This window comes from Lissotriton vulgaris, chromosome 12, assembly GCF_964263255.1.
Source record: "Lissotriton vulgaris chromosome 12, aLisVul1.2, whole genome shotgun sequence".
NCBI classification, from domain to species: Eukaryota; Metazoa; Chordata; class Amphibia; order Caudata; family Salamandridae; genus Lissotriton; species Lissotriton vulgaris.
This window is the reverse complement of record NC_141700.1, coordinates 567,939,525-567,963,661: the sequence shown is the minus strand read 5'-3', so window position 1 is coordinate 567,963,661 and position 24,137 is coordinate 567,939,525. Positions and strand designations below refer to the sequence as shown.

The 24,137-nt window shown below is 41.3% G+C and overlaps 1 protein-coding gene across 1 annotated transcript in view; it reads right to left on the bottom strand.

The window, feature by feature from the left end:
• The window catches only part of LOC147677757 (intelectin-1-like), a 47,594-nt gene extending 23,750 nt beyond the window's left edge, over window positions 1–23,844 (bottom strand). Inside the window, exons 1-2 of the mRNA XM_086945397.1 lie at window positions 23,778–23,844; window positions 18,550–18,843 (exon numbers count right to left, since the gene is read on the bottom strand). Coding sequence (XP_086801523.1) covers window positions 18,550–18,843; window positions 23,778–23,841 — 358 coding nt within the window. The 5' untranslated portion in view covers window positions 23,842–23,844. The remainder of the gene's footprint in view (window positions 1–18,549; window positions 18,844–23,777) is intronic.
• Window positions 23,845–24,137: the final 293 nt, after the last annotated feature.

Here is a 24,137-nt window from a genome sequence, read left to right as displayed (position 1 = left end):
GATGTAAATCAATCTTCTGCGTGGAGTTATAGTACCCTCTAAAAACAATCCAATGAGATTGAAAAAAGAACAATGACAACACTTGCAACTAGATTGTTGGACAATAGTAAAGCATGCAGGCTTCTAGCCAATTACCTAAATATTTAACCTAGAAAAACCACAAAATGTAGAGCTTCTATTAGTTTACCATGATTAGGAATGGAAAAGACAAGCAATACTCCTCATTCAATAAAGTCCATAGCCCCAGGTTTTATGAGTCATCCCCGACTTCAGGAATGTATATATGGCAATGCATTCCTAGAAACACAGATTTGTAAAGACAGAGTAGATAAAGTAATCAAAACTCCAAAAACGGCAGGTCCCAGAGTTATGCCCTCCCCTAAGAAAACTTCAAGGCAAATTTTCACCTTCACAACTCATGTTATACCCCTCTGATAAAGAGTAATACTCTAAAACCTTTCTACATTTAAAGACATTAAAAGTAGTAAATTGTAAACAAAATATATTTAGACCAGTTGTATTTATTGACACATTGGGCAATATTCACAAAGATGAACTGAGACGAAAGTCTAACTTTATGACTTATGGTATTCACAAAGAGTATTTACTAGTAGTCAAGATAGACTTTTGTCTCAGTTAAACTTAAGTTTCGGTCTTAAGTTTAACTTTTTGGTCTCAGTTAAACATAAGACCAAAACTTAAGTTTAACTGAGACAAAAGTCTAACTTTACTACTCGTAAATGCCCTTTGTGAATATCGAAAGTCGTAAAGTAAGACATTCTTCTCAGTTCACCTTTGTGAATCGGGCCCATTGATTTTAAATGGAGATGCCACTCACACAAAATATCGATATATACTTCCTTGTCACACTGCAACATATGCCTCCAGCCAAAAACGCTCTTTGGAGGCTTCTGAAGAGCCTCTGGGCAGTTTCCATGTCTGTTAGAATGCAGCCCTTACAAGAAAGTGGAAATTCCTTGACCAAGCGCCCATCTGGACATAGTGGCCTCACAAAATACCAGAGGCTAATGCTACAGTTAAAGTTGGATGAGCCTGATATGTTGGTTTTCAAGGGTCTACTTTCTAGTGGTGGGATTGGAGCAGCTGCAAAAAAGTGGCATGTTTCCTGTACACTCAACTGTTGGCTCCCTCATGCTATTCAGAGATGTGCTAACCACAGTGTTTATCACAGTGTTTTTTAAGGTGGAACTTCAGCCAGCTCCACTGTTTAAAACACCTTTGACTTGGGCCATATGTTGCACAACTGGCTCATGTGGTATTGAAAAGGTCACTATATGAATTATATGGCTCCAGATATAATTAAAGCTGTGCCTTTCTCTTTGTATATTTTTACCAGGTGGGACAGCCATGCCCAGTGTAGCTATGGGGATAGAAACAAGACTAATGCCCTGCAGGGAATGATAGACAAATCCCAGTGCCTCAGGACATTATTTAAAAAGAGAAACAATGTCTCTAAATTTAAAAACGTTTGTATTTAGTTCTGTAGTGGGTTGTGGGTTTATAGGGTAATACGTTGGGAAGTAAATTATATTAAATGTATTGAATAATTTTTCATTTATTAATATTTGTGTAATTGTGATGTTATAGTGTAAAATGTGAAGACTCATTTATGATTAATTATTTAATAATTAGTTGTTAATTAATTTTAATTAATTAATTAGTATTTAATGATGGTAATTGTGAAATTCATTTTAGGTGTGTGTTGTGGTGGTTATAGGTGTAAATAGTGGGGAGTCATTTTTTTATTGATGAATTATTAATTAGTTGTTAATTAATTTAAATTAAATAGTTACTAATTAATTATGGTAATTGTGTAATTAATTTTAGGTGTGTGTTGTGGTGTTTATAGGTGTACATGGTCGGAAGGGTGGGAAGTAATTTATTTTTTATTGATGAATTAATAGTTAGTTGTTAATTCATTTAAATTAATTAATAAGTAATTAATTATGGTAATTGTGTAATTACTTTTAGGTGTGTGTTGAGGATAATATAGTGTTAAATAAAAATTCTGCCTGGTCTTTTATGCCACCGTGCTGAAAGACCAGCTAGCATTGCTAATTTTGAAGCATTCTGCTGTAGTGCTTCTACTATGTAGACATAAGTAGTTTGGATGAAAAATCATCCCCACTGTATGGGGGGGGGCTTTAAAACTAGTGGGTGGGCTATAGCTGGGGAGGGGGAGGGGGAAGTGGTGTCTCCTCCTCAGCCATTTGGTAGCCCATCCATCAAGGACTAAGGGGTCGATTCTAATCTCGCTCGGAAGGCCTACAAATCGGATTAGGCTTTTACGGATCTGATTCGTAGCCCTTTTTTCCAAACGAATTGTACACAGGTCTGAACGACCAAGTACGATGCAAAGATCGCGTATTTATTTTATTTATTTTTATTTTTATTTATGCATTTTTATATAGCGCGGACTTTACCCGAAGGCGTCAGAGCGCTTCACATTAGGAACAGAAATGAAACATAATGAGAAACATTACAGAAGAGCAGATTACTACAACATACGTTACTTACATAAGGTAATAGTGACAATTGTGAGCAAACAAAAAACATAAGGTAGTAAAAATTGTGAGCAACCAAAAATACATGAGGTAGTAAAGGTAACAATGACAATTGTGAGCAAACAAAATACTTGAGGTAGTAAAAATTGTGAGCAACCAAAAATACATGAGGTAGTAAAGGTGATAGTGACAATTGTGAGCAAACAAAATACTTGAGGTAGTAAAAATTGTGAACAACAAAAAATACATGAGGTAGTCAAAAGTGCACAAGAGGAAAAGTGACAAGTGTGCAGTTAAAAGAGAAAACAGAGTATAATTTGAGGTATAATACTGCAATAAGTGCTAGGCACAAGAACAGGCGTTGCGTAGGCAAGGTGGCACTTGTGCAAGTATCAAAGGTAAAAACATGTGTGAGGTAGCAACCGTGTGTTACAAGGGCAAAGTGTTGTGTGCATGTTACAAAAGGGCACCGAACACAAGTACATGGAGAATACTGCAAAAAGGCAGACACTCCCACCACAGGAAAACACTGGGAAGGCACTCCCATGGTCATGGAAAGTAGAAAATATCAGTAGTGGGAAGTCTTCCTCCAAATAGCAAGAGGACGTGAATTACTTTTGGAGGCGTACTTGCTGACCGAATCATCTCCCAACCAGATCCCATCCATACGACTCGTACGCAGACGCTTCGTACAATTCAATGGACTCTGTTTCTGAGCGAGCAAGTAAGATGCACTATTCGGACAGCCTTCACGATTTGGTATGTCTGGGTCAAAAAAGCTGCCAGAATGGTTCTTTTGGGGCCCATAGTGAGCTCCCATCATCTGGAGACCTCGGATTCGGACCCTTGGGATTCCCATGGGTCCCCCTTCCCATGCATGAACAGTGTGGCGGGCACCATGGGGTGCCCGCCACAGGGTGCACTCTTTTCCCCATCAATCCCTTTTTGCTATGGGAGCCTGTCTACGCTTCCAGTATACAGCTCCCATAGAGTTCAAGGGGAGTCCGAGCGAACCGAGTCTGTAAGCATGTGAATGCATCATACTCGCTCGTTCGAACTCTAGGGGCACAAATCGCTCGTAAAGCCCTACGGATCCGAGTAGTACGGAGGTCTTCACAAAAAAGATCAGAATCAGGCCCTAAATGCAGCTGCAGGTCATTGGAAGGTTAAGATATGTAGGTTCATATTGGTAATAAATAAAATGTAATATGTTACCACCTACTGAGTGTGTTTCTGGAGTTGGAGTTAAAGAGGTTGGTGAATGATGATATAATAGAAATGATAATCTAAAGAAGACTTCTTCAATCTGTGGGGTGCGCCCCTCTGGGGGCAGGGGGAGGGCCATCATCTCAGGGTGGTGCGCACTCCACCTGTAAATCTCACCTTTGTTTTCAAATGTCCCACGTAGAGAGGGAAATCGAAGGCACACAATGTTAGTTTTAACTATCTTGCACTGGGGCACAACATGCTCATTCTTTTGTAATTTAAAGAAACCTCCCTGGGAGTTTCAGCGAGGTCTGTCAGGAACAGAGGACTGTTTCTTATCTGGGAGGATTGAAAATGGCTTCTCGGTTACGGTACCCGGTTTTGCAACGTACTGTGAGCAGAAACTGCAATATTGTTCTGTTTCTGTACACATGATATTTTTTTTTCTCGATGTAATAAGATGCATCAAGTAAAATTGATGTGGGAGAGAGGAGGGAAGCTTGGAGCGAAATCTGCTCACCCTAGTACAGTTACCAGCAAACTCTAGCGCTCGTGTTCAGCAGGTTATTTAAATCTAACCTATTTAGAAAGGGCCTGTGGCTCTCCAGACCTCCCTCTCACACATGTGCCTGCCATGGACTTTTCTTTTACAAATCAGCAATGTGTGGTCTTCAGTTGGACCAACTAATCCGGACCCGATCTGCACTACAGCTCCCAGAATACATTGATGCAGTTAATTAAAGTGAGCTGAGCAGCGCAGCTCACACCAAGTCACCTGGCAGGAAATATTGAAATGTTTCTTGTTAAGGCCTAAATATTTATTCGGCCTCAGTGTATTGTGCAGTGCACTTGCCACCCTTGTGTGTTTGTGTTAATTAGCGAATTCCTTTTTGGCACTGCGCGATCAGGGAACTGCCTACAGTCAGTGGGTGCCAGTTGTAAAGTGTGTCACAGTACAACACATTCAGTTACTCACTGTGCTAAGGTGACACAGGTCAGACCTCCATTGCCCAGGTGAAGGAAGAGAGTGTAAATCATGATCTACTGTTACACTGACTTGGTATGCTATGAAAAGGTGCATTTGCTGGCGCAGTCAGGTTGCTCAAATGGGTGCAATTACAAATACTTATGTTTCCCTCGTCTTCAACGTTTGATTTTACTCGTGAGAAAGTGTCACTTATAGTCATTGAAATGTCACTCACAATTACACTGAAATTATGAAAATGTCAAACATTTCAATCTGAAACCTTGGCACACCTATGCAGAGCAAGTTAATTTAAAGAAAATTGCAATGGGGTATGGGGTGCCCATGCTTCTGTAGTGTAAAGAAACATCTCTGGGGGTTTCAGCAAGGTCTGTAGGAACAAAGCAAGGAAGAAACAAACTCTGTGTGCCCAATTATAGACAACAAAAACCTGCAGCACAGCGCCTTCTCCTGTTCAAAGAGATTTTCATTTTTACATTATTACAAAAACTCTTATATACAAATGGGAATCACCAACTCACTCTTAGGCAGCCACTTGTTACCAGACAAAACAACAACATAAGAGAGCAAAGACATTTTATTTTCAGGAAATAAAGCAAGAGTGCGTCATCCTCATGGAATCTGTACACACAGGACAACTGCTATCAAAACTCTCTTGCCTTTCAGCTCGTCCTATTTATGTGAGAAAGGGTTCTCAGCACTTGCGGTATTAAAGACAAAGGGCCCCATTAGGATGGCGGGCGGATTGCCCCCGCCGGGCTGGCGGTTTGCCACCGCCAGCCCGGCGGGGGCAATCCGCCTGCCATCCTCACTGAAATGATCCTCCGCCTTTGCGACCGGTGGAAAAAGTGCGTACATATGGTGGCGGTGTCTGCGAGAAACCGCCAACCATATTACAATGCTTGCGGTCCTATGCCTTTCCAGGCATTCAGTCTTTGCTTTGGGGGCTCGTTGTGGGCCCCCAGGGTGAAGGGGGGTGGGGGCTGCACATGGTGAGTACCTATGGTACCCCCCTGCATTTGCATGCACAATGAGGTAGGCACCGCGTAGTGCCTGCCGCTTTGTGAATGCCAATGCAAAATATGCATTTTTAACATTGCTGCGGGTGCTGCTTAAAGCACCGCCCGCCGCAATGTTAAAAATGCATGATGCGCCCGCCAGTGTGGCGGGCACATCATCATTTGCACGGCGGGACCCCCGCACATATCGCGGGTGTTCCCGATTCCCGCAAGGATGGCGGGCAGACAAAGTTCACCTGCCATCCTAATGGAGCCTCAAGTACCATTCAAGACTGGATGTGGAGCACAACCTGAGGATGGCTGTAGAGAAAATCCATCCACAGATTGAAGGTCTCTGTGGCGAAAAACAGGCACACCTGTCACATTAATTTTGGTGGAGTTATAATCAATCTATGTCATGTGTAAAACAAAGCACCCTAGTAAAAACAATTTGTGGACATTTTATCTTGGAAAATTGTGTTTTGAGCTGTGTAATAAGCGTCTTTCATTTAACCACACCCACTCACAAACCTGCAGTTTACTAAACACTCTTATTGTGTTGAACATTATTTGCCGGATATGGCCGGGATATGCGAGTGGCGGTCGAATATGTAGTGTACAAGATTCCAGAAATTTCTGTCAGGTGGTGGGGGGCCCGACATTTAAAACAATTCAGCTGGGGGGGCTCAACGTACAAAAAGTTTGAAGACCTCTGATCTAAAGAGAGGTTGGCTCTCATAGGTTTTGTATCCTTAAGAGAAGGATTGAGAGTATGCATGGATCTCAGCACCCACAACCAAAACATTTGGGTAGAAAACCATATAATACGCAAAGTTCCAGAGTTCCCAAAGTTGTTAGCTGAAGCTACTGGATGTTTCCCACTTACCACCTGGTGTGGCTGTAAGAAGGATCCAGGCATTTAATACCATTTGTGATGTCTTCATGTGTATACAGGTTTGTGAGCATGCGCCTGGAGCTACCATTTACAATTCATATTTTACTAGAACAATGTAACATTTTATGAAGGGGACTGAAAGACTAATGTGGACCCTAGACAATGTCCTGAATTATGGCAAGTATGCAGAAGAACATGTGAGTTTATGAAAGGGTTTGGAAAGTTTGGAAAATGGTGTTTATATAGTTAAATGGTAAAAACTGGTGCAGGGACAGAATATCGAGTAAAACATATCGAATTGCACAAATATTGTGGGAAAAATATTGTGGGTCAGGAATATCGACAGACAAATTCCAGTGGTCCAGAATATCGATTTTAGGTAAGTAATATAGATTTAAAAAATATCAAAGTGTTTATTAGCGTTTGCAAAAAATACAGTTGTTAAAAATATTGATTTTTTTATTCATGTTATGTATTTTAGTATATATTTCATATGTATGGGATGTTTGTTTTTTGTATAAGAATTGTTTGTATTTTTATTATATGTGTTATAATTTGAGTAGTTATAAAACAAATTTCATTTGAATTTTGCGTTTTTAGTTCCATAGCAGGTTGTGGGTCTATAGGGGAATAGGCTTGAAAGTAATTTAATTATATAAAATGTATTGATTATTTCTAGTAGTTATTAATTTTTATTAATTTAAAACTTTTGCATTTAGTTCTGTAGTGGGTTGTGGGTTTATAGGGTAATACGTTGGGAAGTAATTTAATTATATTAAATGTATTGAATAATTTTCATTTATTAATATTTGTGTAATTGTGATGTTATAGTGTAAAATGTGAAGACTCATTTATTATTAATTATTTAATAATTAGCTGTTAATTAATTTTAATTCATTAATTAGTATTTAATGATGGTAATTGTGTAATTAATTTTAGGTGTGTATTGTGGTGGTTATATGCGTAAATATTGGGAAGTCATTTTTTTATTGATGAATTATTAATTAGTTGTTAATTAATTTAAAATAAATAATTACTAATTATTTATGGTAATTGTGTAATTAATTTTAGGTGTGTGTTGTGGTGTTTATAGGTGTACATGGTCGTAAGGGTGGGAAGTAATTTATTTTTATTGATGAATTAATAGTTGTTAATTCATTTAAATTAATTAATAAGTAATTAATTAAGGCAATCGTGTAATTACTTTTAGGTGTGTGTTGAGGATAATATATTGTTAAAGAATGTGTACTCAATGAATGTTTATTATCTTTTTTTATTAATACAATTTTTTTATTCATTATTAATTATGTTAATTATGGAAATAAATGTAAATAAAAATGTTGAAGTCTTTTTTATTGGTGTGGTGTTATAGGGTAGGAAATAAAATAAATGCATTCATTTGTTTGACATAATTTGTGTGTTTGTTAATATTTGCTCCTTTTAAATAAATATTTTTTATAAATGTATTTATTAATTTATTTGATATAATATTTGTACCTATTTGTCTTATGTAATTAACATTATAATATGTGTTCTTTTTATATCTATATATATAAAAACGAAAGTATGCCTGTCTGTCTGTCTGTTTGCCCTTTATGCATTACTACACCATTCATCCGATCGCCATGAAACTTTGGGAAGTTGTTGAGTACACTCCCGCGAAGGTTTCTGGAAAAAAAAAATTAAATCGGCCCCCTGGGCCTCCATAATCCTTCGAATACTGAAATAGACAGCGAATTTGCAAGCATCGTCGACAGTTATGGCCCCCAAACGGAAATCGATTGGTCAATCTACATCAGAAGAACGAAAGAAAAAGGCATTACGAGATTCAGAAACAGACGAGCAACGGGAAGCAAGATTAGAAGATGTTCGAATACAAACTGCTCAAGCCCGTAATTCTCAAACGAACAAGCAACGAGAATCAAGATTGGGAACATATCGATTACGCACTGCTCAAGCCCGCACGAATGAAGCAGGAGAGCAACGAGAATCAAGATCGGAAAATGATCAATTACGCACTGCTCAAGCCCGCTCAAATGAAACAGGAGAGCAACCAGAATCAAGATTGGAAGCCAATCGAGGACGCACTGCTTAAGCCACACTTAGAAATGTTTTTAAAAATAAAATGAATACGTTTCAATAACAATGACACAATGTAAATTTAAGGTTATCATAACGATTTTCCTTGAATTTCCTTTCTTCTGAGATTGGAGCAACGCGCGACTGGTAAACTAGTGTTTTATATATGTAATTGGATATTTTTTAAATATTGTTTGTTTATTTTCAAGATGTTATTAAATGTTTTTCAATTGTTTAAATGTTATTAGTGACTTTTGCTTCTCTGCTATCCAACACTTTCCCTACTGTTGCACTCACTGGGTTGTAATTGGTAATTTTTACCCCTCTGCTATCCAGCATTTTCCCTACTGTTGCACTCATTGGAGTGGGAATAGTAATCTTTATCCCTCCGCTATCCAGCACTTTCCCTACTGTTGCACTCATTGGAGTGGGAATGGTAATTTTTACCTCTCCGCTACCCAGCACTTTCCCTACTGTTGCATTCATTGGAGTGGGAATAGTCATTTTTGCCCCTCTGCTATCCAGCATTTTCCCCACTGTTGCACTCACTGGAGTGGGAATAGTAATTTTTACCCCTCTGCTATCCAGCACTTTCCTTACTGTTGCACTCACTGGAGTGGGAATAGTGAATTGTATCCCTCCACTATCCAATACTTTCCCTACTGTTGCACTCACTGGAGTGCGAATAGTACTTAGTTTTTACCCCTCCGCTATCCAATACTTTCCCTACTGTTGCACTCACTGGAGTGGGAACACTATCCATAACCTTCCCTACTATTGCACTCACTGGAATGGGAATAGTAATGTTGACCCCTTTGCTAACCAGCACTTTCCCTACTGTTGCACTCATTGGAGTGGGAATAGTAATTTTTACCCCTCCGCTATCCAGCACTTTCCCTACTGTTGCACACATTGGAGTGGAAATAGGAATTTTTACCTCTCTGCTACCCAGCACTTTCCCTACTGGTGCACTCACTGGAGTGGGAATAGTAATTTTTACCCCTTTGCTATCCAGCACTTTCCCTACTGTTGCACTCATTGGAGTGGGAATGGTAATTTTTGCCTCTCCGCTACCCAGCACTTTCCCTACTGTTGCACTCATTGGAGTGGGAATAGTAACTTTACCCCTTTGCTAACCAGCACTTTCCCTACTGTTGCACTCACTGGAGTGGGAATAGTAATTTTTACCCCTCTGCTATCCAGCACTTTCCCTACTGTTGCACTCATTGGAGTGGGAATAGTAACTTTTGCCCCTCCGCTATCCAGCACTTTCCCTACTGTTGCACTCACCAGAGTGGGAATAGTCATTTTTATCCCTCCACTACCCAATACTTTTCCTATGGCTGCACTCACTGGAGTGGGAATAGTACTTAGGGGTCGATTAGGATCGCGGATCTTCCGCATCCTCCGGGCCAGCGGAAGCCACCGCCGGCCCGGAGGATGCGGAAAATCCGCTGCGGACCCACCAAAGACCCACCGCCACATTAGGATGGCTGGTGGGTCTTGGTTTCAGTCCGACGCTTTTCCGCTGCGGTCGGCTTACAACGCGGCGGAAAAGCTCTAATATGGTGGCGGTGTCTCTCAGACACCGCCAGACATATTGGGATGGCTTCCCAGACATACTTTTCCGCCGTGGAAAAGCATACGGATCTTCACTTCGGGGGCCCGTTGCAGGCCCCCTGGGTGAAGGGGGGTGGGGGGTGCACATGGGGGGTACCTATGGTACCCCCCTGCATTTACATGCAGAAAGCGGCAGGCACCGCGCGGTGCCTGCCGTTTTGTGCATGTAAATGCAATGCATGCGTTTTTAACATTGCGGCGCGTAGAGCTTAAAGCCGCACCCGCCGCAATGTTAAAAATAGAGGATGTGACCGCCAGGGTGGCGGTCACATCCTAATTGCACAGGAGGGAACGCCGCAGCACATGCGGACGTTCCCTCCTACTCAGCGTCCGCGATCGTAATGTGCCCCTTAGTTTTTACCTCTCCGCTATCCAATACTTTCCCTACTGTTGCACTCACTGGAGTGGGAACACTATCCAGAACCTTCCCTACTATTGCACTCACTGGAGGCGGAATAGTAATTTTTACCTCTTTACTAACCAGCACTTTCCCTACTGTTACACTCACTGGAGTGGGAATAGTAATTTAACCCCTCCGCTATCCAGCACTTTCCCTACTGTTGCACTCACTGGAGTCGAAATAGTAATTTTTACCCCTCCACTATCGAACACTTTCCCTACTGTTGCACTCTCTGTAGTGGGAATAGTCATTTTTACTCCTCCGCTATCGAGCACTTTCCCAACTGTTGCACTCTTTGTAGTGGGAGTAGAAATTTATTCCCCTCCGCTATCTAAGACTTTCCCTACTGTTGGACTCTTTGGAGTGGGAATAGTAATTTTTGCCCCTCTCCTATCCAACACTTTACCTACGGTTGCTCTCACTGGAGTGGGAATAGTAATTTTCACCCCTCTGCTATCCAAAATTTTCCCTCCTGTTGGACTCACTGAAGTTGAAATAGTAAATTTAATTCTTCCGCTATCCAACATTTACTCTACTTTAGCACTCTCTGGAGTGGAAATAGTATATTTTACTCCTCTGCTATTCAGAACTTTCCCTACTATTGCACTCACTGGAGTGGGAATGGTAATTTTTACACCTCTGCTATCCAACACTTTCCCTACTGTTGCACTCACTGGAGGGGAATAGTAATTTTCCCCTTTGCTATCCAACACTTTCTATACTGTTGCACTCGTTCTAGTGGGAATAGTCATTTTTACCCCTTCACTACCCAGCACTTTCTCTACAGTTGCAAATATTGGAGTGGGAATAGTAATTTTTACCCCTCCGTTATCCAGCACTTTCCCTTCTGTTGCAATCACTGGAGTGGGAATAATAAATTTTACCCCATCGCTATCTAACACTTTCCCTACTCGTGCACTATTTGGAGTTGGAATACAAATTTTTGCCCCTCTGCTATCCAACACTTTCCCTACTGGTGCACTCTTTGGAGTGGGAATTGTAATTTTTACCCCTCCTATTTCCATCATTTTCCCTACTGTTGCACTCACTGAAGTTGGAATAGTAAATGGAATTCTTCCTTTATCCAACATTTACCCTACTTTTGCACTCACTTGAGTGGGAATAGTAATTTTTACCCCTCCGCTATCCAAAACTTTCCCTACTGTTGCACTCACTGGACTGGGAATAGTAATTTCTACCCGTTAGCTAACCAGAACTTTCCCTACTATTGAACTCACTGGAGTGGGAATAGTAATTTTTACCCCTCTGCTATCCAGCACTTTCCCTACTATTGCACTGACTGGAGTGGGAATAGTAATTTTACCCCTCCGCTATACAGCACTTTCCCTACTGTTGCACTCACTGGAGTGGGAATAGTAATTTTTCCCCCTCCACTATCCAACGCTTTCCCTACTGTTGCACTCTTTGTAGTGGGAATAGTCAGTTTTACTCCTACGCTACCCAGCACTTTCCCTACTGTTGCACTCACTGGAGTGGGAATAGTAATTTTTACCCCTCCGCTATCCAACATTTTCCGTACTGTTGCACTCACTGAAGTTGGAATAGTAAAATTAATTCTTCCGCTATCCAACATTTACCCTACTCTTGCACTCGCTGGAGTGGGAATAGTAAATTTTTCCCCTCCGCTATACAACACTTTCCCTACTGTTGCACTCTTTGGAGTGGGAATGGTAATGTTTACCCCTCCGCTATCCAATAATTTCCCTACTGTTGCACTCACTGTGGTTGGAATAGTAATTTTAATTATTTCGCTATCCAACATTTTCCCTACTGTTGTACTTATTTTATTGCGAAATGTACGTTTGAATTTTATTTTAATAGTTTACTGTTTTAATTAATTATACAATGTTTTTTTAAAATGTTTAACTATTGATATATCTAAATATTTTATTTGTATATCATTTAAAAGTTAAAAAATCAAATAAAGATAATTGTTAATAAATTATTTTAAAGTAAATATAGGTGTGTGTATAAATTATTATTTGCATGTTTATATTTTTTTAATGAAGTTTATTTTTTATTTTTAGTTAAAATGTATATTAAATCTAATTTACTTTGTTAAAAGATAATATTAATAACGTATATAACGAATATATATTATTTTAGTTTATTTATATTTTTGAATAAATATTTTTTCATCTATGTTTTTAACTTCAATGGTTTTGATTCAATATTATTGTACTTACCTGTTTAAATATAGGGAGTCGATATTTTTTCATTCTATATATTTTTTGCGATATTTTTTATATCAATGTTTTTAGCATTGATATTCTATCAGTGAACCGGTAAAAATGTCATGTATATGCTTACTGTCAATCGTGTATTTGGGTCACTTGGTCCACAAGACAGTGGTAAGCCAAACTTTTCATAAAACGATAAAGTGAAGTGGTTCTTGGGACTCAGGAAATACTACTCCATGTTCAGCAAGGAGTTTACTAAATATTGTAATACCACTAAGAGAGAGAGAGAGAGACCATGAATAACGGTGCTGATTTTATTGGACTGAGAAGATCAAGATGCCCAGTAGTAGTGAAAGAGATTTGCAAGGCAAATCTTTGGAGCATTTCCATGTGAAGAGGAATAATATGCTTATCACTGGTTGTAATCTGGAATATTGAGAAGGGAACATTGTTACACCATAATATTGTAGCCAATATATTGAGTACAATGATATTGAAAGATAAGTGCAGGTACAGAAGTACAGATGTACAATTCTTAGCTCCATACGTACATACATTGATGATATCAATATTGTCAAGTTACATATATGTAGAGTTGGGTATAGAAAATCTAAACTTATATCAATATTTTTGTATGGGATACTATGGCACCAAGTTATAAACATATTCCTTGCTCAGTATTCAGGATCCTCACCCTTACCACAGATGTGAGTATAAGATTTCATACAGTATGTCTATAGAACTTAGGTGGAGAAGGAAATTACTCAGTGATAGAAAGAGAAGGAGCTCTGGAGTGTTTGGGAGCTATGGGACATTTCAAACTTTACATGTAGGACTATTTATACACCTCTTGTACATAACTTTTCATGTAAGAGGAAGGATAGGAGCACCCAGAGTGTGTGAAGGAGGGTTGTCGGTATCTGAAAATTGGAACTTGGTATTGGGAATCTTTCATGATTAAAAAAAAGCAAGTCTCTCTACTCAGCTGTCTATTGAAAGAGAAGGGATATAGAGAACAAGGGATTGAACCAGTAATGTTAGCTTATGAGTCTGCTTGTTTAGCGAAGAATTGGAAGAAGCAGATGAGAGAGGGAGAAGGGTGTGGAAATTGATGGACTGTGCTGTGCAAGAATGCCAGACAAGCACACCATGCAATGAAGGCGAGTTAACAGATGCAAGAGAAACTGAGCACTGGTGAAGGAAGAGAATAAAAGAGAGCACTTGGTGCTGTTTGAAGGAGTTGGTGAAAAGTTTATCATGCTGGCTCATGAGTGAGACTTGGACCGCGGTATCACCTAAGCAACGGCCAGGAAGATGTACAGGAAGTAATAGCTGGATTTGCTGGTAAAGGAGCAGATAAAATTATATGTAATCGAATAGCCAGAAAATAAAATACACCCACTTTGATCATACCAAGTGTGCAAAGCAAGTGAGCCTTAATGACCATAAAAGTGTTCATTGTGGTGTTGTGGGCCTGATTTAGGGGCTGATTAGGATGGCGGGGAGACCAGTACTGACATGCTGTCAGTGGTGGTCTCCCAGCCATTCTAATCAGCTTTCCCGCCCTCAAGATTTTGATGGCGGGCGGTGTGCTGGCAGGCGGCAAGCCCGACCGTCACTAATCTGATGGGTTCCTTGAGCCCGCCGGTGTTGCAGAGGGCCTCCCAAACCTTACAATGGTGGTGGGGCCTGCCGTAGGGATTAGGATGGTCCCTGCCCATCATCCTTTCCATAGCGGTTCCCCCACAGTGGAAAGGCTGACGGAGATGGACACTGGGGTCTTGTAGCAGCTGCCTTCCCCTCTGGCCCGTTTGTTTGGGTGTTGGGGCGCACCTATGGTGCCCCCTACATATCCCTGTACCATGGAAAAGGCTCTGCGTAGTGCCTGTCACGTAGTACAGGGATATGTAAAACATCCCTTTTTAGGTCTCTCCTGAGCCAGCACATGCGCTGCTCTGGCGAGACATTAGGGAGTGGAATTTTAAAAGTGCAACCACAGCTTTGTGTGGCATACAGTGTGCGGTTACGTGCACAGGCAATAACAGAGGCGCAATCTGGCTTTCCTCTTGCTCAGCCAGGGCGCGCACCTCACTTCAATGCCCCTCCTCCCCCACCACAGAGCACGTCTCGCAGCTTGTTTTTCCTTCTGTGCGAGGCGCTCGCCTTTCATGCCAGGCATGCATTGTCCAACTTCTCCCAAACATGCATCTCCTGTGTATACGCACTCATATGTAGCCTTCACTCACAACTTTTGGATCGGACACATAAATTTCCCCCAGCCAATCCATGCAACTGGTAGCCAAGTAAACTCTCTACAGCGGCATTTGGCACGAAACAAGAGTCACATACTAGGCGCATACATTCCCTCTCTTAACAGAAGAGCACACAGTCTGGCCCCCCGGGTGAAAGTGTGCACTCTTCTTTTAAAATACAAGCCCACGCTCCTTCCGAACACATAACCACGCACCTTGCATCCACACTCAGACAAATGCACCCTGCTTCACAAGTGCGTGTTTCCCACACAAGTGCACATGCAGAGCCCCTCATTCCATGCAAACACATGCAATGCTGTATCCACAGAAGCATGCACTGCCCCTTGCAGTTGTAAACTCCACAACTCATAGCTGTTGCAAACTGCCATGTCATGTGTTGTCCCACTCGCTCCTCTTCCCTCCTTCACGCCATCTGTTTCACATGTACATTTGCCAGTAAGTTCCTATTGACAGCCTGCTCAGCAATGTTTCTTGATAAGACAATTGTTTTTTTTGTTTTTTGTGTTTTTTCATTTTTAACAGTGTTTCATTTAGGAGAGATGCCCTTGCGACGCTGCTACTTTGGACTTCTGTGAAACATACCCACGGTTCATTTCACAATCGTGCACAGAGGCACTGCAGCCTAAACGTCTGGTCGTAAAACACGTTGTTCTGTTAGTCTTGTTAAGTGGGCCTGGTTATAGCAGCCAGTCAGTGTCTGGCAAAGAGAGAGAGCTTGGTTTTGAAATTCCACATTCTAAATCAATAACATTACGGTATGTACATCTTCTATGTTTAATGACCCCATATGCGAGCACGGCTGTGCCACACGGGCAACCCTTACAGGACTCTATTAGCCAAGCTGCCTTTCTGTGTACACTTCCTAGTCACAGATGGGGCCCGAGTGAAAAAATATTGTGATGTTCTCGCAGTGCCAAAAAGGATGGCACACGTGGGCAATGGGGGTGGAGAAGAGGAAACTGGAGAAGTTATTACTCCTGTGAAACACATCAGAATGCCCAAAAAGAGCACACGCCACTCAGCAGGAAATGCTCGACAAAGCTGCAAGTTTTACAAATGTACTGAACAAGAGGTAAACAACTATGAATATTTTGAACCTCATCAATTTATGCCAAGAATATGTAGCCAATGATAAATGTTCACTAAATGAGAATCCAGACTCAGAGCTGCATAAGTGGCGTAAATACAAAACAAACTCCACCCTTGCACCTGTATGACATATGCAGATTCATACCCTGTGAAAGCTTTGCACATGATGGAAGGATGATACAATCAGTGCCTGTCAATGCGTCCACATCCTAGTGCGGTTGTGTGTCTGACTGGGTCCTATATCTATCCTTGTCTTTCTGAACAAGCATTGGCATGGCCAATAGGTCTCGCCTTTGGGACCTTATAAGTGTTTAGCCATGCAAAAGTTGTTGTTGTTGCACCAAGGATATTGTGCTGCATAACTAAATACTTATAAGGTCCCAAAAGCGAGACCTATTGGCTATGCCAATGCTTGTTTACATTGCGGCGGGTGCTGCAGCCAGCAGCTCCCACCACAATGTAAAAGACAGGCAACACGACCGCCACAGTGGCAGTTGCATCTTTATGTACGCTGTGGGACTGCCAACACTATGTTGGGTGGTCCCCTTCCCCGTTAAGCCTGCGATCTTAATCAGCCCCTTAGTGTTCTCCTCCCAGGCAACAATGGTGTTGACTAACTTGTGCCTGGTTGTGTCTTGAGCAACTATGCCCCACAATTTCTCATTTATAGGCAAAAAATTGTCTTGGGCGCTGTGATACTAATTCCTCCTTCATTGGCAGGTTACACTAACACTCTTGTCACTTTAAAAACAGTGTCATCACAAGCAAGGTAGGGTGCCTGACACAAGGGCAATCTACAAACCGACATCCAAGCTAGTCCTGGCATGCCAAAGCATCACTCATGCGTATTGTCACTTTGTTGTCCCTCACCATGAATCTCACAATATATCATGATAAGAAAGGCTGCAAAATAAAGATAAATCTTCCCAAAAATATACTTCAACCCCATACAGTTGATATCTGAATGAGGATTGTAATTTAATAGTATTCTTACATCTTCTTGCATTTATTGGTTAGACCTCTAAAATCGGTGCCAACTTCAAGGTAGTGAAGAGGTTTCTGTCCTCTGAAAGTGAGTTTACATTGCACACTTGTTCTCTAGACTACTATTTAACTATATAGTGGGAATTAATCTTTAATGAAGATTTAATTGTATTACAAGGAATTTCTTGAAATTATGCACCAACTTTTTAAAATGAAATCCTAATTTGCGAAGGAAGGTTCACAAATCACCATTGGGAGTAGACTGGAATCCAACCTACCTTTGAGACTTTTTAAGGCAGGCAACTAACTGGGAAGTTGACTCTATTTCAAAAGTTTTTGTGTGACCATCTTACTGAATGTTTTCTTCATGGAGGACTGAATTAGCAGAAATGGGGGATAAAATTCTAAGTTGATCCAAACACTTGTGGTGTAAAGAACTTGCAGGCGTAATACAGTGACGCTAGACATATGCAAATTACCTTAATTATAAAATCACAGTTTCGCTAAATATTCAGGGAATGTTGTGAAATTCTGTAAAAAAAGTCTTACAGGGTTATGCACAGCCATGGGAATAAATGACTACTTCCCTGGCCTTGATGTACAGTATCAACTAGTTATTATTAGGGTGCATTATAATGCAGTGCTGTGATAGACTAAGATCATATACATTAAAGAACAGATCCAGAGTAGAGTTTGATGATATTTCCCTATGAGCTTCTAACAATTATTCATTCGGTGTAGGCAAACACAAGAGGATCTACTATACAAAAAGTAAAATAATGCTTGATATATGCTTATTTTTGTATGAACTATCTTGCATCAATAGTATGGCTGAATATTGTCTTAATACTGTGCATTTTTACTATAACAATAGTATTTTTAACTTTTCATTGTTGTGCTTATATAGTTACGCAACCAGTGAGATTTTAACTTGGAAAAGTGGAAAAACAAGTGTGTTGTCTCAGTGCACTTACTTACTGTTGGCTATGATATTCCCTCTACATTAAGTCCATGTTAAGGTGGAACAACAGGTTTGTCCTGAATAATGCACTGGCTTCTTTTGAAGAAAACATGTTGACCACCCTTGCGAGTCAGTAAAAATGTGCACCTTTTAAGTGTGATGTTTTAATAGTGTGCGGCGACTTAGTTCTCTTTTAAAAATCTTCACCAGGCCTGTAATGGCAAAAGACAGGTGGGATGCATCCTAAAGAAAGAAGTCATGTTTCTGAAATGATCAGAAACATTTCTGCATTAAAGATTAGAACATTTAAGAGGAACATCACATTTCACATACCTTGGCTTGCCGGATTTCTTGTCTTGATTTCCTTGCAGCTGTGGCTGTACATTTTGATATTGCCTTGAGGGGAAAGGTTTGGTTCATGTGTATGGCCATGCACATGGGAGTGCCCCTTATGTTCCTCGTGATCATCGTGATGGTCGTGATCTTCGTGTTCATCATGATCATCGTGATCCTCATTCAAGTTATGAATATGTTCGTCAACATCCTTTCCCGTAGCCCCGGTGTCATCCCACCTGGCCACCAGGTCCAGTATGGCCAGTTTCTTCACAGTGAGAGGGTCATAGATATCTAAATAAAGACAGATTGAGGATATAAGCAGTCATTTCATCAAAGTGTTGGCATCAGTTTACAAGATGCATTTTCCTTGTGTTTGTTCTAGACAGGAGACAGTGTTTTCACATGACTATTTTGCTATCAAGGTAATGATGGCCAGTCAGCCACAACATCTATATATCTTTGTTGCTGGTGCAGTAGGAGAAGTGCCATACCAACGAATCAGTTTTTTAGGTCCGGAATTAGCCAAGACCTATTTATTTTACTAAACTTTACGTATAATAGATAGTACTATGCTGAATTTCAGCCCACCCTCTTCACCCATTGTCTGTTATCTGACCATTACAGTATACAACAAGGAACCACATAGATACTAATAAGGCCAATGGGTCAACATATAGCTCCATGTAGGAAGAGTATAGGAGAGAATAAATGAGAATATGGCATATGAATCTGTGTAGAATTATAAGCGCCCTACATGAACCAAGCTGATGTCCCAGGATTGGATAGATTTTGTTAATGGTTTTGAAGTCTGTCTATTCCAGGAGACATGGGCATGCGATCCTATTTTCCTCCCCGGCTATCTAAACTTCTCAATCCCGGCAAGTAAAGGTTCCAGGGGTCGACCAATGAGTGGCCTCACAATTTGGGTGAAACAAAGCTTACAAATTGAAGCAAACTTGGTCGATCTGGGCTGTAGGGACATTCAAATGCTAAGATTGGCTTCAGAAAAGGGGGGAGTGATAGATATTTATAATATCTATGCTAGGGGCACCAACTCAGGTAGCTCCCCCACTCTAGAGGCCCTGTCCACTTTCCTAGAATCACAGTCCTTGGGGAACAAAATTATAGTAGCTGGTGACCTGAATAGGACTTTCGAGCCACTTGATAGTATGGATGATCCCCTGGGGCAGGACGAGGACACACAATGGGGTGTCCCGACCTTAACCTTGGCTCCTGTCAAACGGTGGACGAAAGATATCCTGTTAATGAATGATATCTGCCTGGAATATGGGTTGAGAGCTCTCAACGGGAGAACGAAAGGTGATAGGGAAGGTGCTTGTACCTTTGACAATGGTCTTAATCATAGTAGGATAGACTATGTCATTTGCAGCCTTAGTCTATGGCAGTGGGTATGGGACATGAAAGTTGAGGGTAGATTGGAAAGTGATCACAATCCACTCTGTGTGACCCATAATTGGTGGTCAATCATGCCTGGTAGCCAGCAATTGAATGATGATCTAATGCCCATAATGACTAACGATATGCGTAGACTTAATTGGCCAAGTGTTTTGGCGAATGCAGATTCAATGGACTTTATAAGTTCCGAGTTGGATGCTGCAATTGCTGCAATGGAATCTGAAAATTCCGTTAACCCAGGGTCTAGGGAAATAAAGGATATACAAAACAAGCTCTTTACCCTCATAAGACCACATTTTATGAGAGCACGTAAGACAAACAGGAAACAACCACCTAAACCAGCTAGGTGGTTCAACCACCAGTGCAGGGAAGCCAGGTTAGCCTTAGGTAGCGCTATTAGGAATAGGGATATGGAAGCTACTAGTAAGGCCAGGAAGCAATACAAGGCTAGTATATTACTAGCGAAAAAAACATGGGATGACGAGTATTGGGCTGAATTGAAGGAAGCGTCAGGGGTCAAGGACAGGTTATTCTGGAAATTATTAAAGTGGGGTAGTGGTGGCACTCCGAACAAACCCGATAACAATGTCGCCGAGGGTGCCTGGGTGGAATACTTTAAACCCCAATATGCAGAGTCTAAGGAGGTTGGGTTTGTGAAAACGATTCCAGTGGTATTTGCAACTGGGAATTTATTCTCTTTTAAAGAATCAGAAGCTGCAATATGTGCTGCCCAAGGGGGAAGGGCCCCGGGTCTTGACGGGATACCCTCTGACGTCTTTAAAAATGACATGGGTCGGTGGGTCAGGTATGTTTCCCTTCTGGGAAATTCTATCGCCAAAGGAGCTGAAGTCCCGGAAGTATGGAAGGGGGCGATCATTATACCCATATATAAAAAAGGGGATAGGTCCCTCCCGGCTAACTATAGGCCAATAAGCTTGATTGCCACCATTCAAAAAGTGGTAGGGAGAATGGTGGTAAACAAGCTAATGGATTGGGTTGAAAAGAATAGCGCATTGTCCCCTTACCAGGCCGGTTTTAGGCGGGCCACAAGTACAGTTGACCAGGTGTTTCGGTTTGCCTTACTCCAATGGGGAACGGTGGTACTTGGCGAGGGCAGCCTGTATGTCGCTTTTGTCGACTTGCGGGCTGCCTTCGATCTGGTCCCAAGGGGAAAGCTTTGGGCAGTCCTGAGTGAAATTGGTCTCCCAGCCGAGTTACTTACCCTGATTATGAGGCTGCATGAGGCTAATTTTGCCAGGGTCCAATGGGGCACGAACGGTGAATCTTCCGCCGACTTCCCCATTGAACGTGGTGTTCGCCAGGGATGCGCAATGGCACCCTTGCTCTTTTTGTTATTTATTAACGGAATTGTGGCTCGGATGTTGGATGCCTGTGTCGATGCATCCTCGTTGGCGGGCCTCAGGGTCCCGATCCTGATGTTCGCCGACGACACATTAATTCTGTCCTAAACACCGGGTGGCCTGCAGCGCGCCCTATATATCTTTGACCACTTTTGCGGGGAACACGGCTTGGAAGTGAATGTGGGCAAGACCAAGCTGATGACTTTCTCGCCTAAGCGTAGAGCCCGCCCAAAAATACTTTTGAATAATTGCGAGTTAGAGGTGGTCAGTGTATTTACTTACCTCGGGGTCCAGATCACTAACAATCTAAAGTGGTCGTACCATATAGAAAAGGCGGTCCTGAAACACCAACAGATCGCGGGAGCATTAAGGGTTGAACACAAAAAATCAAAATCTAAACCTATTAAACCAGTCCTGGCAGTTTATGACGCAAAGGCCATTGGGTCTGCCCTGTACGGGGCGGAACTATGGGGCTTTGACAAGGTTCTTCCCTTGCAGACATCAGAGAACAGGTTTATTAAGGGTATAACGGGACTCCCCCAGAGCACCCCACTAATCCCGCTTGGTCTTGATCTTGGGAGAAGATCAGTCAGTGACCGAGTAAGATTGCGCCCAATCCTTTATTGGAGACGCCTCTGGACCACCCCAGAGATACGGCACTATGCCGATGGGTTCCTTGCAATAATCAAAGCTGATGTTTTCCATAAAATAACATGGCTTAAACACCTCAGGGCTGCTCTAGGTGAACTCGGCCTCTCCAATCTCTGGAATAATCCCCCTGGGGAAGTTTTTCCTAGTAAAAACACCATCAAAAGTTTATATTGGGATAGGATTGATGGCAGACTCTGGAGCAGAACGAGATCTGACACGATGGGGGGGGGGGGGTGCTTCTTGGAAATTAAACAGTGTCCATTGTTAGAATAATACTGGGACAGCATCACCGTCCCAGGAGACAGGAAGCTAATGTTCCAGTTAAGATCTGGTTCTCTCCCCCTGAGATCTTTGACGGGCAGGTGGAGGAGTACAACCACCTTGTGCTGCCCGGTGTGTGGTGCAGCCAAGGAAAGCATAGGCCACTTTTTATTCCTCTGTAAGGCATACGCAACCCCTCGAAGAGTATGGCTAGTTCCCTTCTGTAGGAACTTAGGGACATCTAGTGGTGTTGAGGCGCTAAGAATTATTTGTACCTCCACTGATTTGCCAATTGTTTTGGGAACAGCAAAATACCTGGGGTGGGCATGGTCTATCAGACGGAGGGCTATCTCTTTTAATGTACATTGATTTTTGTGTAAATGTGTATTTAACTGTTTTTATTACTTTTCTGTTAAAGCTTGCACAACGGTTTTTATTATTGAATGTATAAGAGGGTCAATTTTATGTCTTGTATTTTCTAAATGTATGTTGTGCTTTTTAATGAGTATATTGCTCGAATAAAGCTTTGAAATCGCAATTCATATAATAGATAGTACTATGCTGAATTTCAGCCCACCCTCTTCACCCATTGTCTGTTATCTGACCATTACAGTATACAACAAGGAACCACATAGATACTAATAAGGCCAATGGGTCAACAGATAGCTCCATGTAGGAAGAGTATAGGAGAGAACAAATTAGAATATGGCAAATGAAACTGTGTAGAATTATAAGCGCCCTACATGAACCTTTGGATCTGGGCACATATACATAAGGTACTGTTCCCATTTTATGCTCATTATTAGGAAGTGGTGGTTCACTCAGTATTAAGTAAACTAGTAGGTTACTTACAGTAAGTTCACATCTGGATACAGATAAGACTCAAGTTCCAGCTAAACGCAGAAGGAGCATGCTTGCTCACTCTAACCTAGAATGGGCTCTCCCTATTGACCAATGTGGTACACAGACAGCATGCATTCCACATACTTCATACGTTCTCAACAATGAACACAGACATGGAACAAAGAAGGCTAAGAGGCCCACCAGCAGGACAAAGGATGATAGTCCTCACAAACAGCAAATGTTGGTCATCTCGAGTAGATATAGTACCTCCCTACTCTTCAATCACCAATGAATGGAGCCCAGTTGACAATTGGACAGCAAGATGCTATATATCTTGAGGCATGAGGATTCCAAGAAATGGCCCTGATTTGGAGCGTAAAGTAGGCAATGGAGGCAAACTATTACGAAGAGGTGAACTTACTGATGAGATCAGAATTGAATATACTTTTTAGGGCATTCCACCAGATTAGGATGGAGAACAGAGATTACAATTGAAAGCAAAGTCATCTATCTTTTGAGCTACAGTCTTGTAGAATTTTTTTGGTTGCAATTGAAAGGGCGCTTTATAGTGACCTCAGGTGCACTAAGTAAGGATTAATGAAAAACTGATAGTTGAATTCAGTCTAAGGCTTCTCCATTGCTTTGTTTTGGTTAAAATTGTTTATTTAAAACAGGTTTGTAAGGTTAGCTTACCACAAACATAGTGGGCGACAGTCAGTGGGAGGAGGATTGGTAGCAGGAGGCATAATATTTTCATCTTCTGTTTCAGTGAAAAGTAAGATAGATATAGTTAGAGAGACACAGATAGCATCCAGATTAAACCATATTGTATTTACTATTATGAAGAATGGACGAATTTCACAGCTTGCTGTAATACCTGCTTATCAGTATGCTAATCGCAAATACCTTCCTTTTAACAGAGATGTAAACAAATATCTAATGTTCCATTGATATCCATTAATGATCTGCCTATTAAAGATTATACATGACATTGTAATGGCATTCAAATATTTCAAATGTGTAGATTAAAGCATTAAAATGTATTGAAAATAT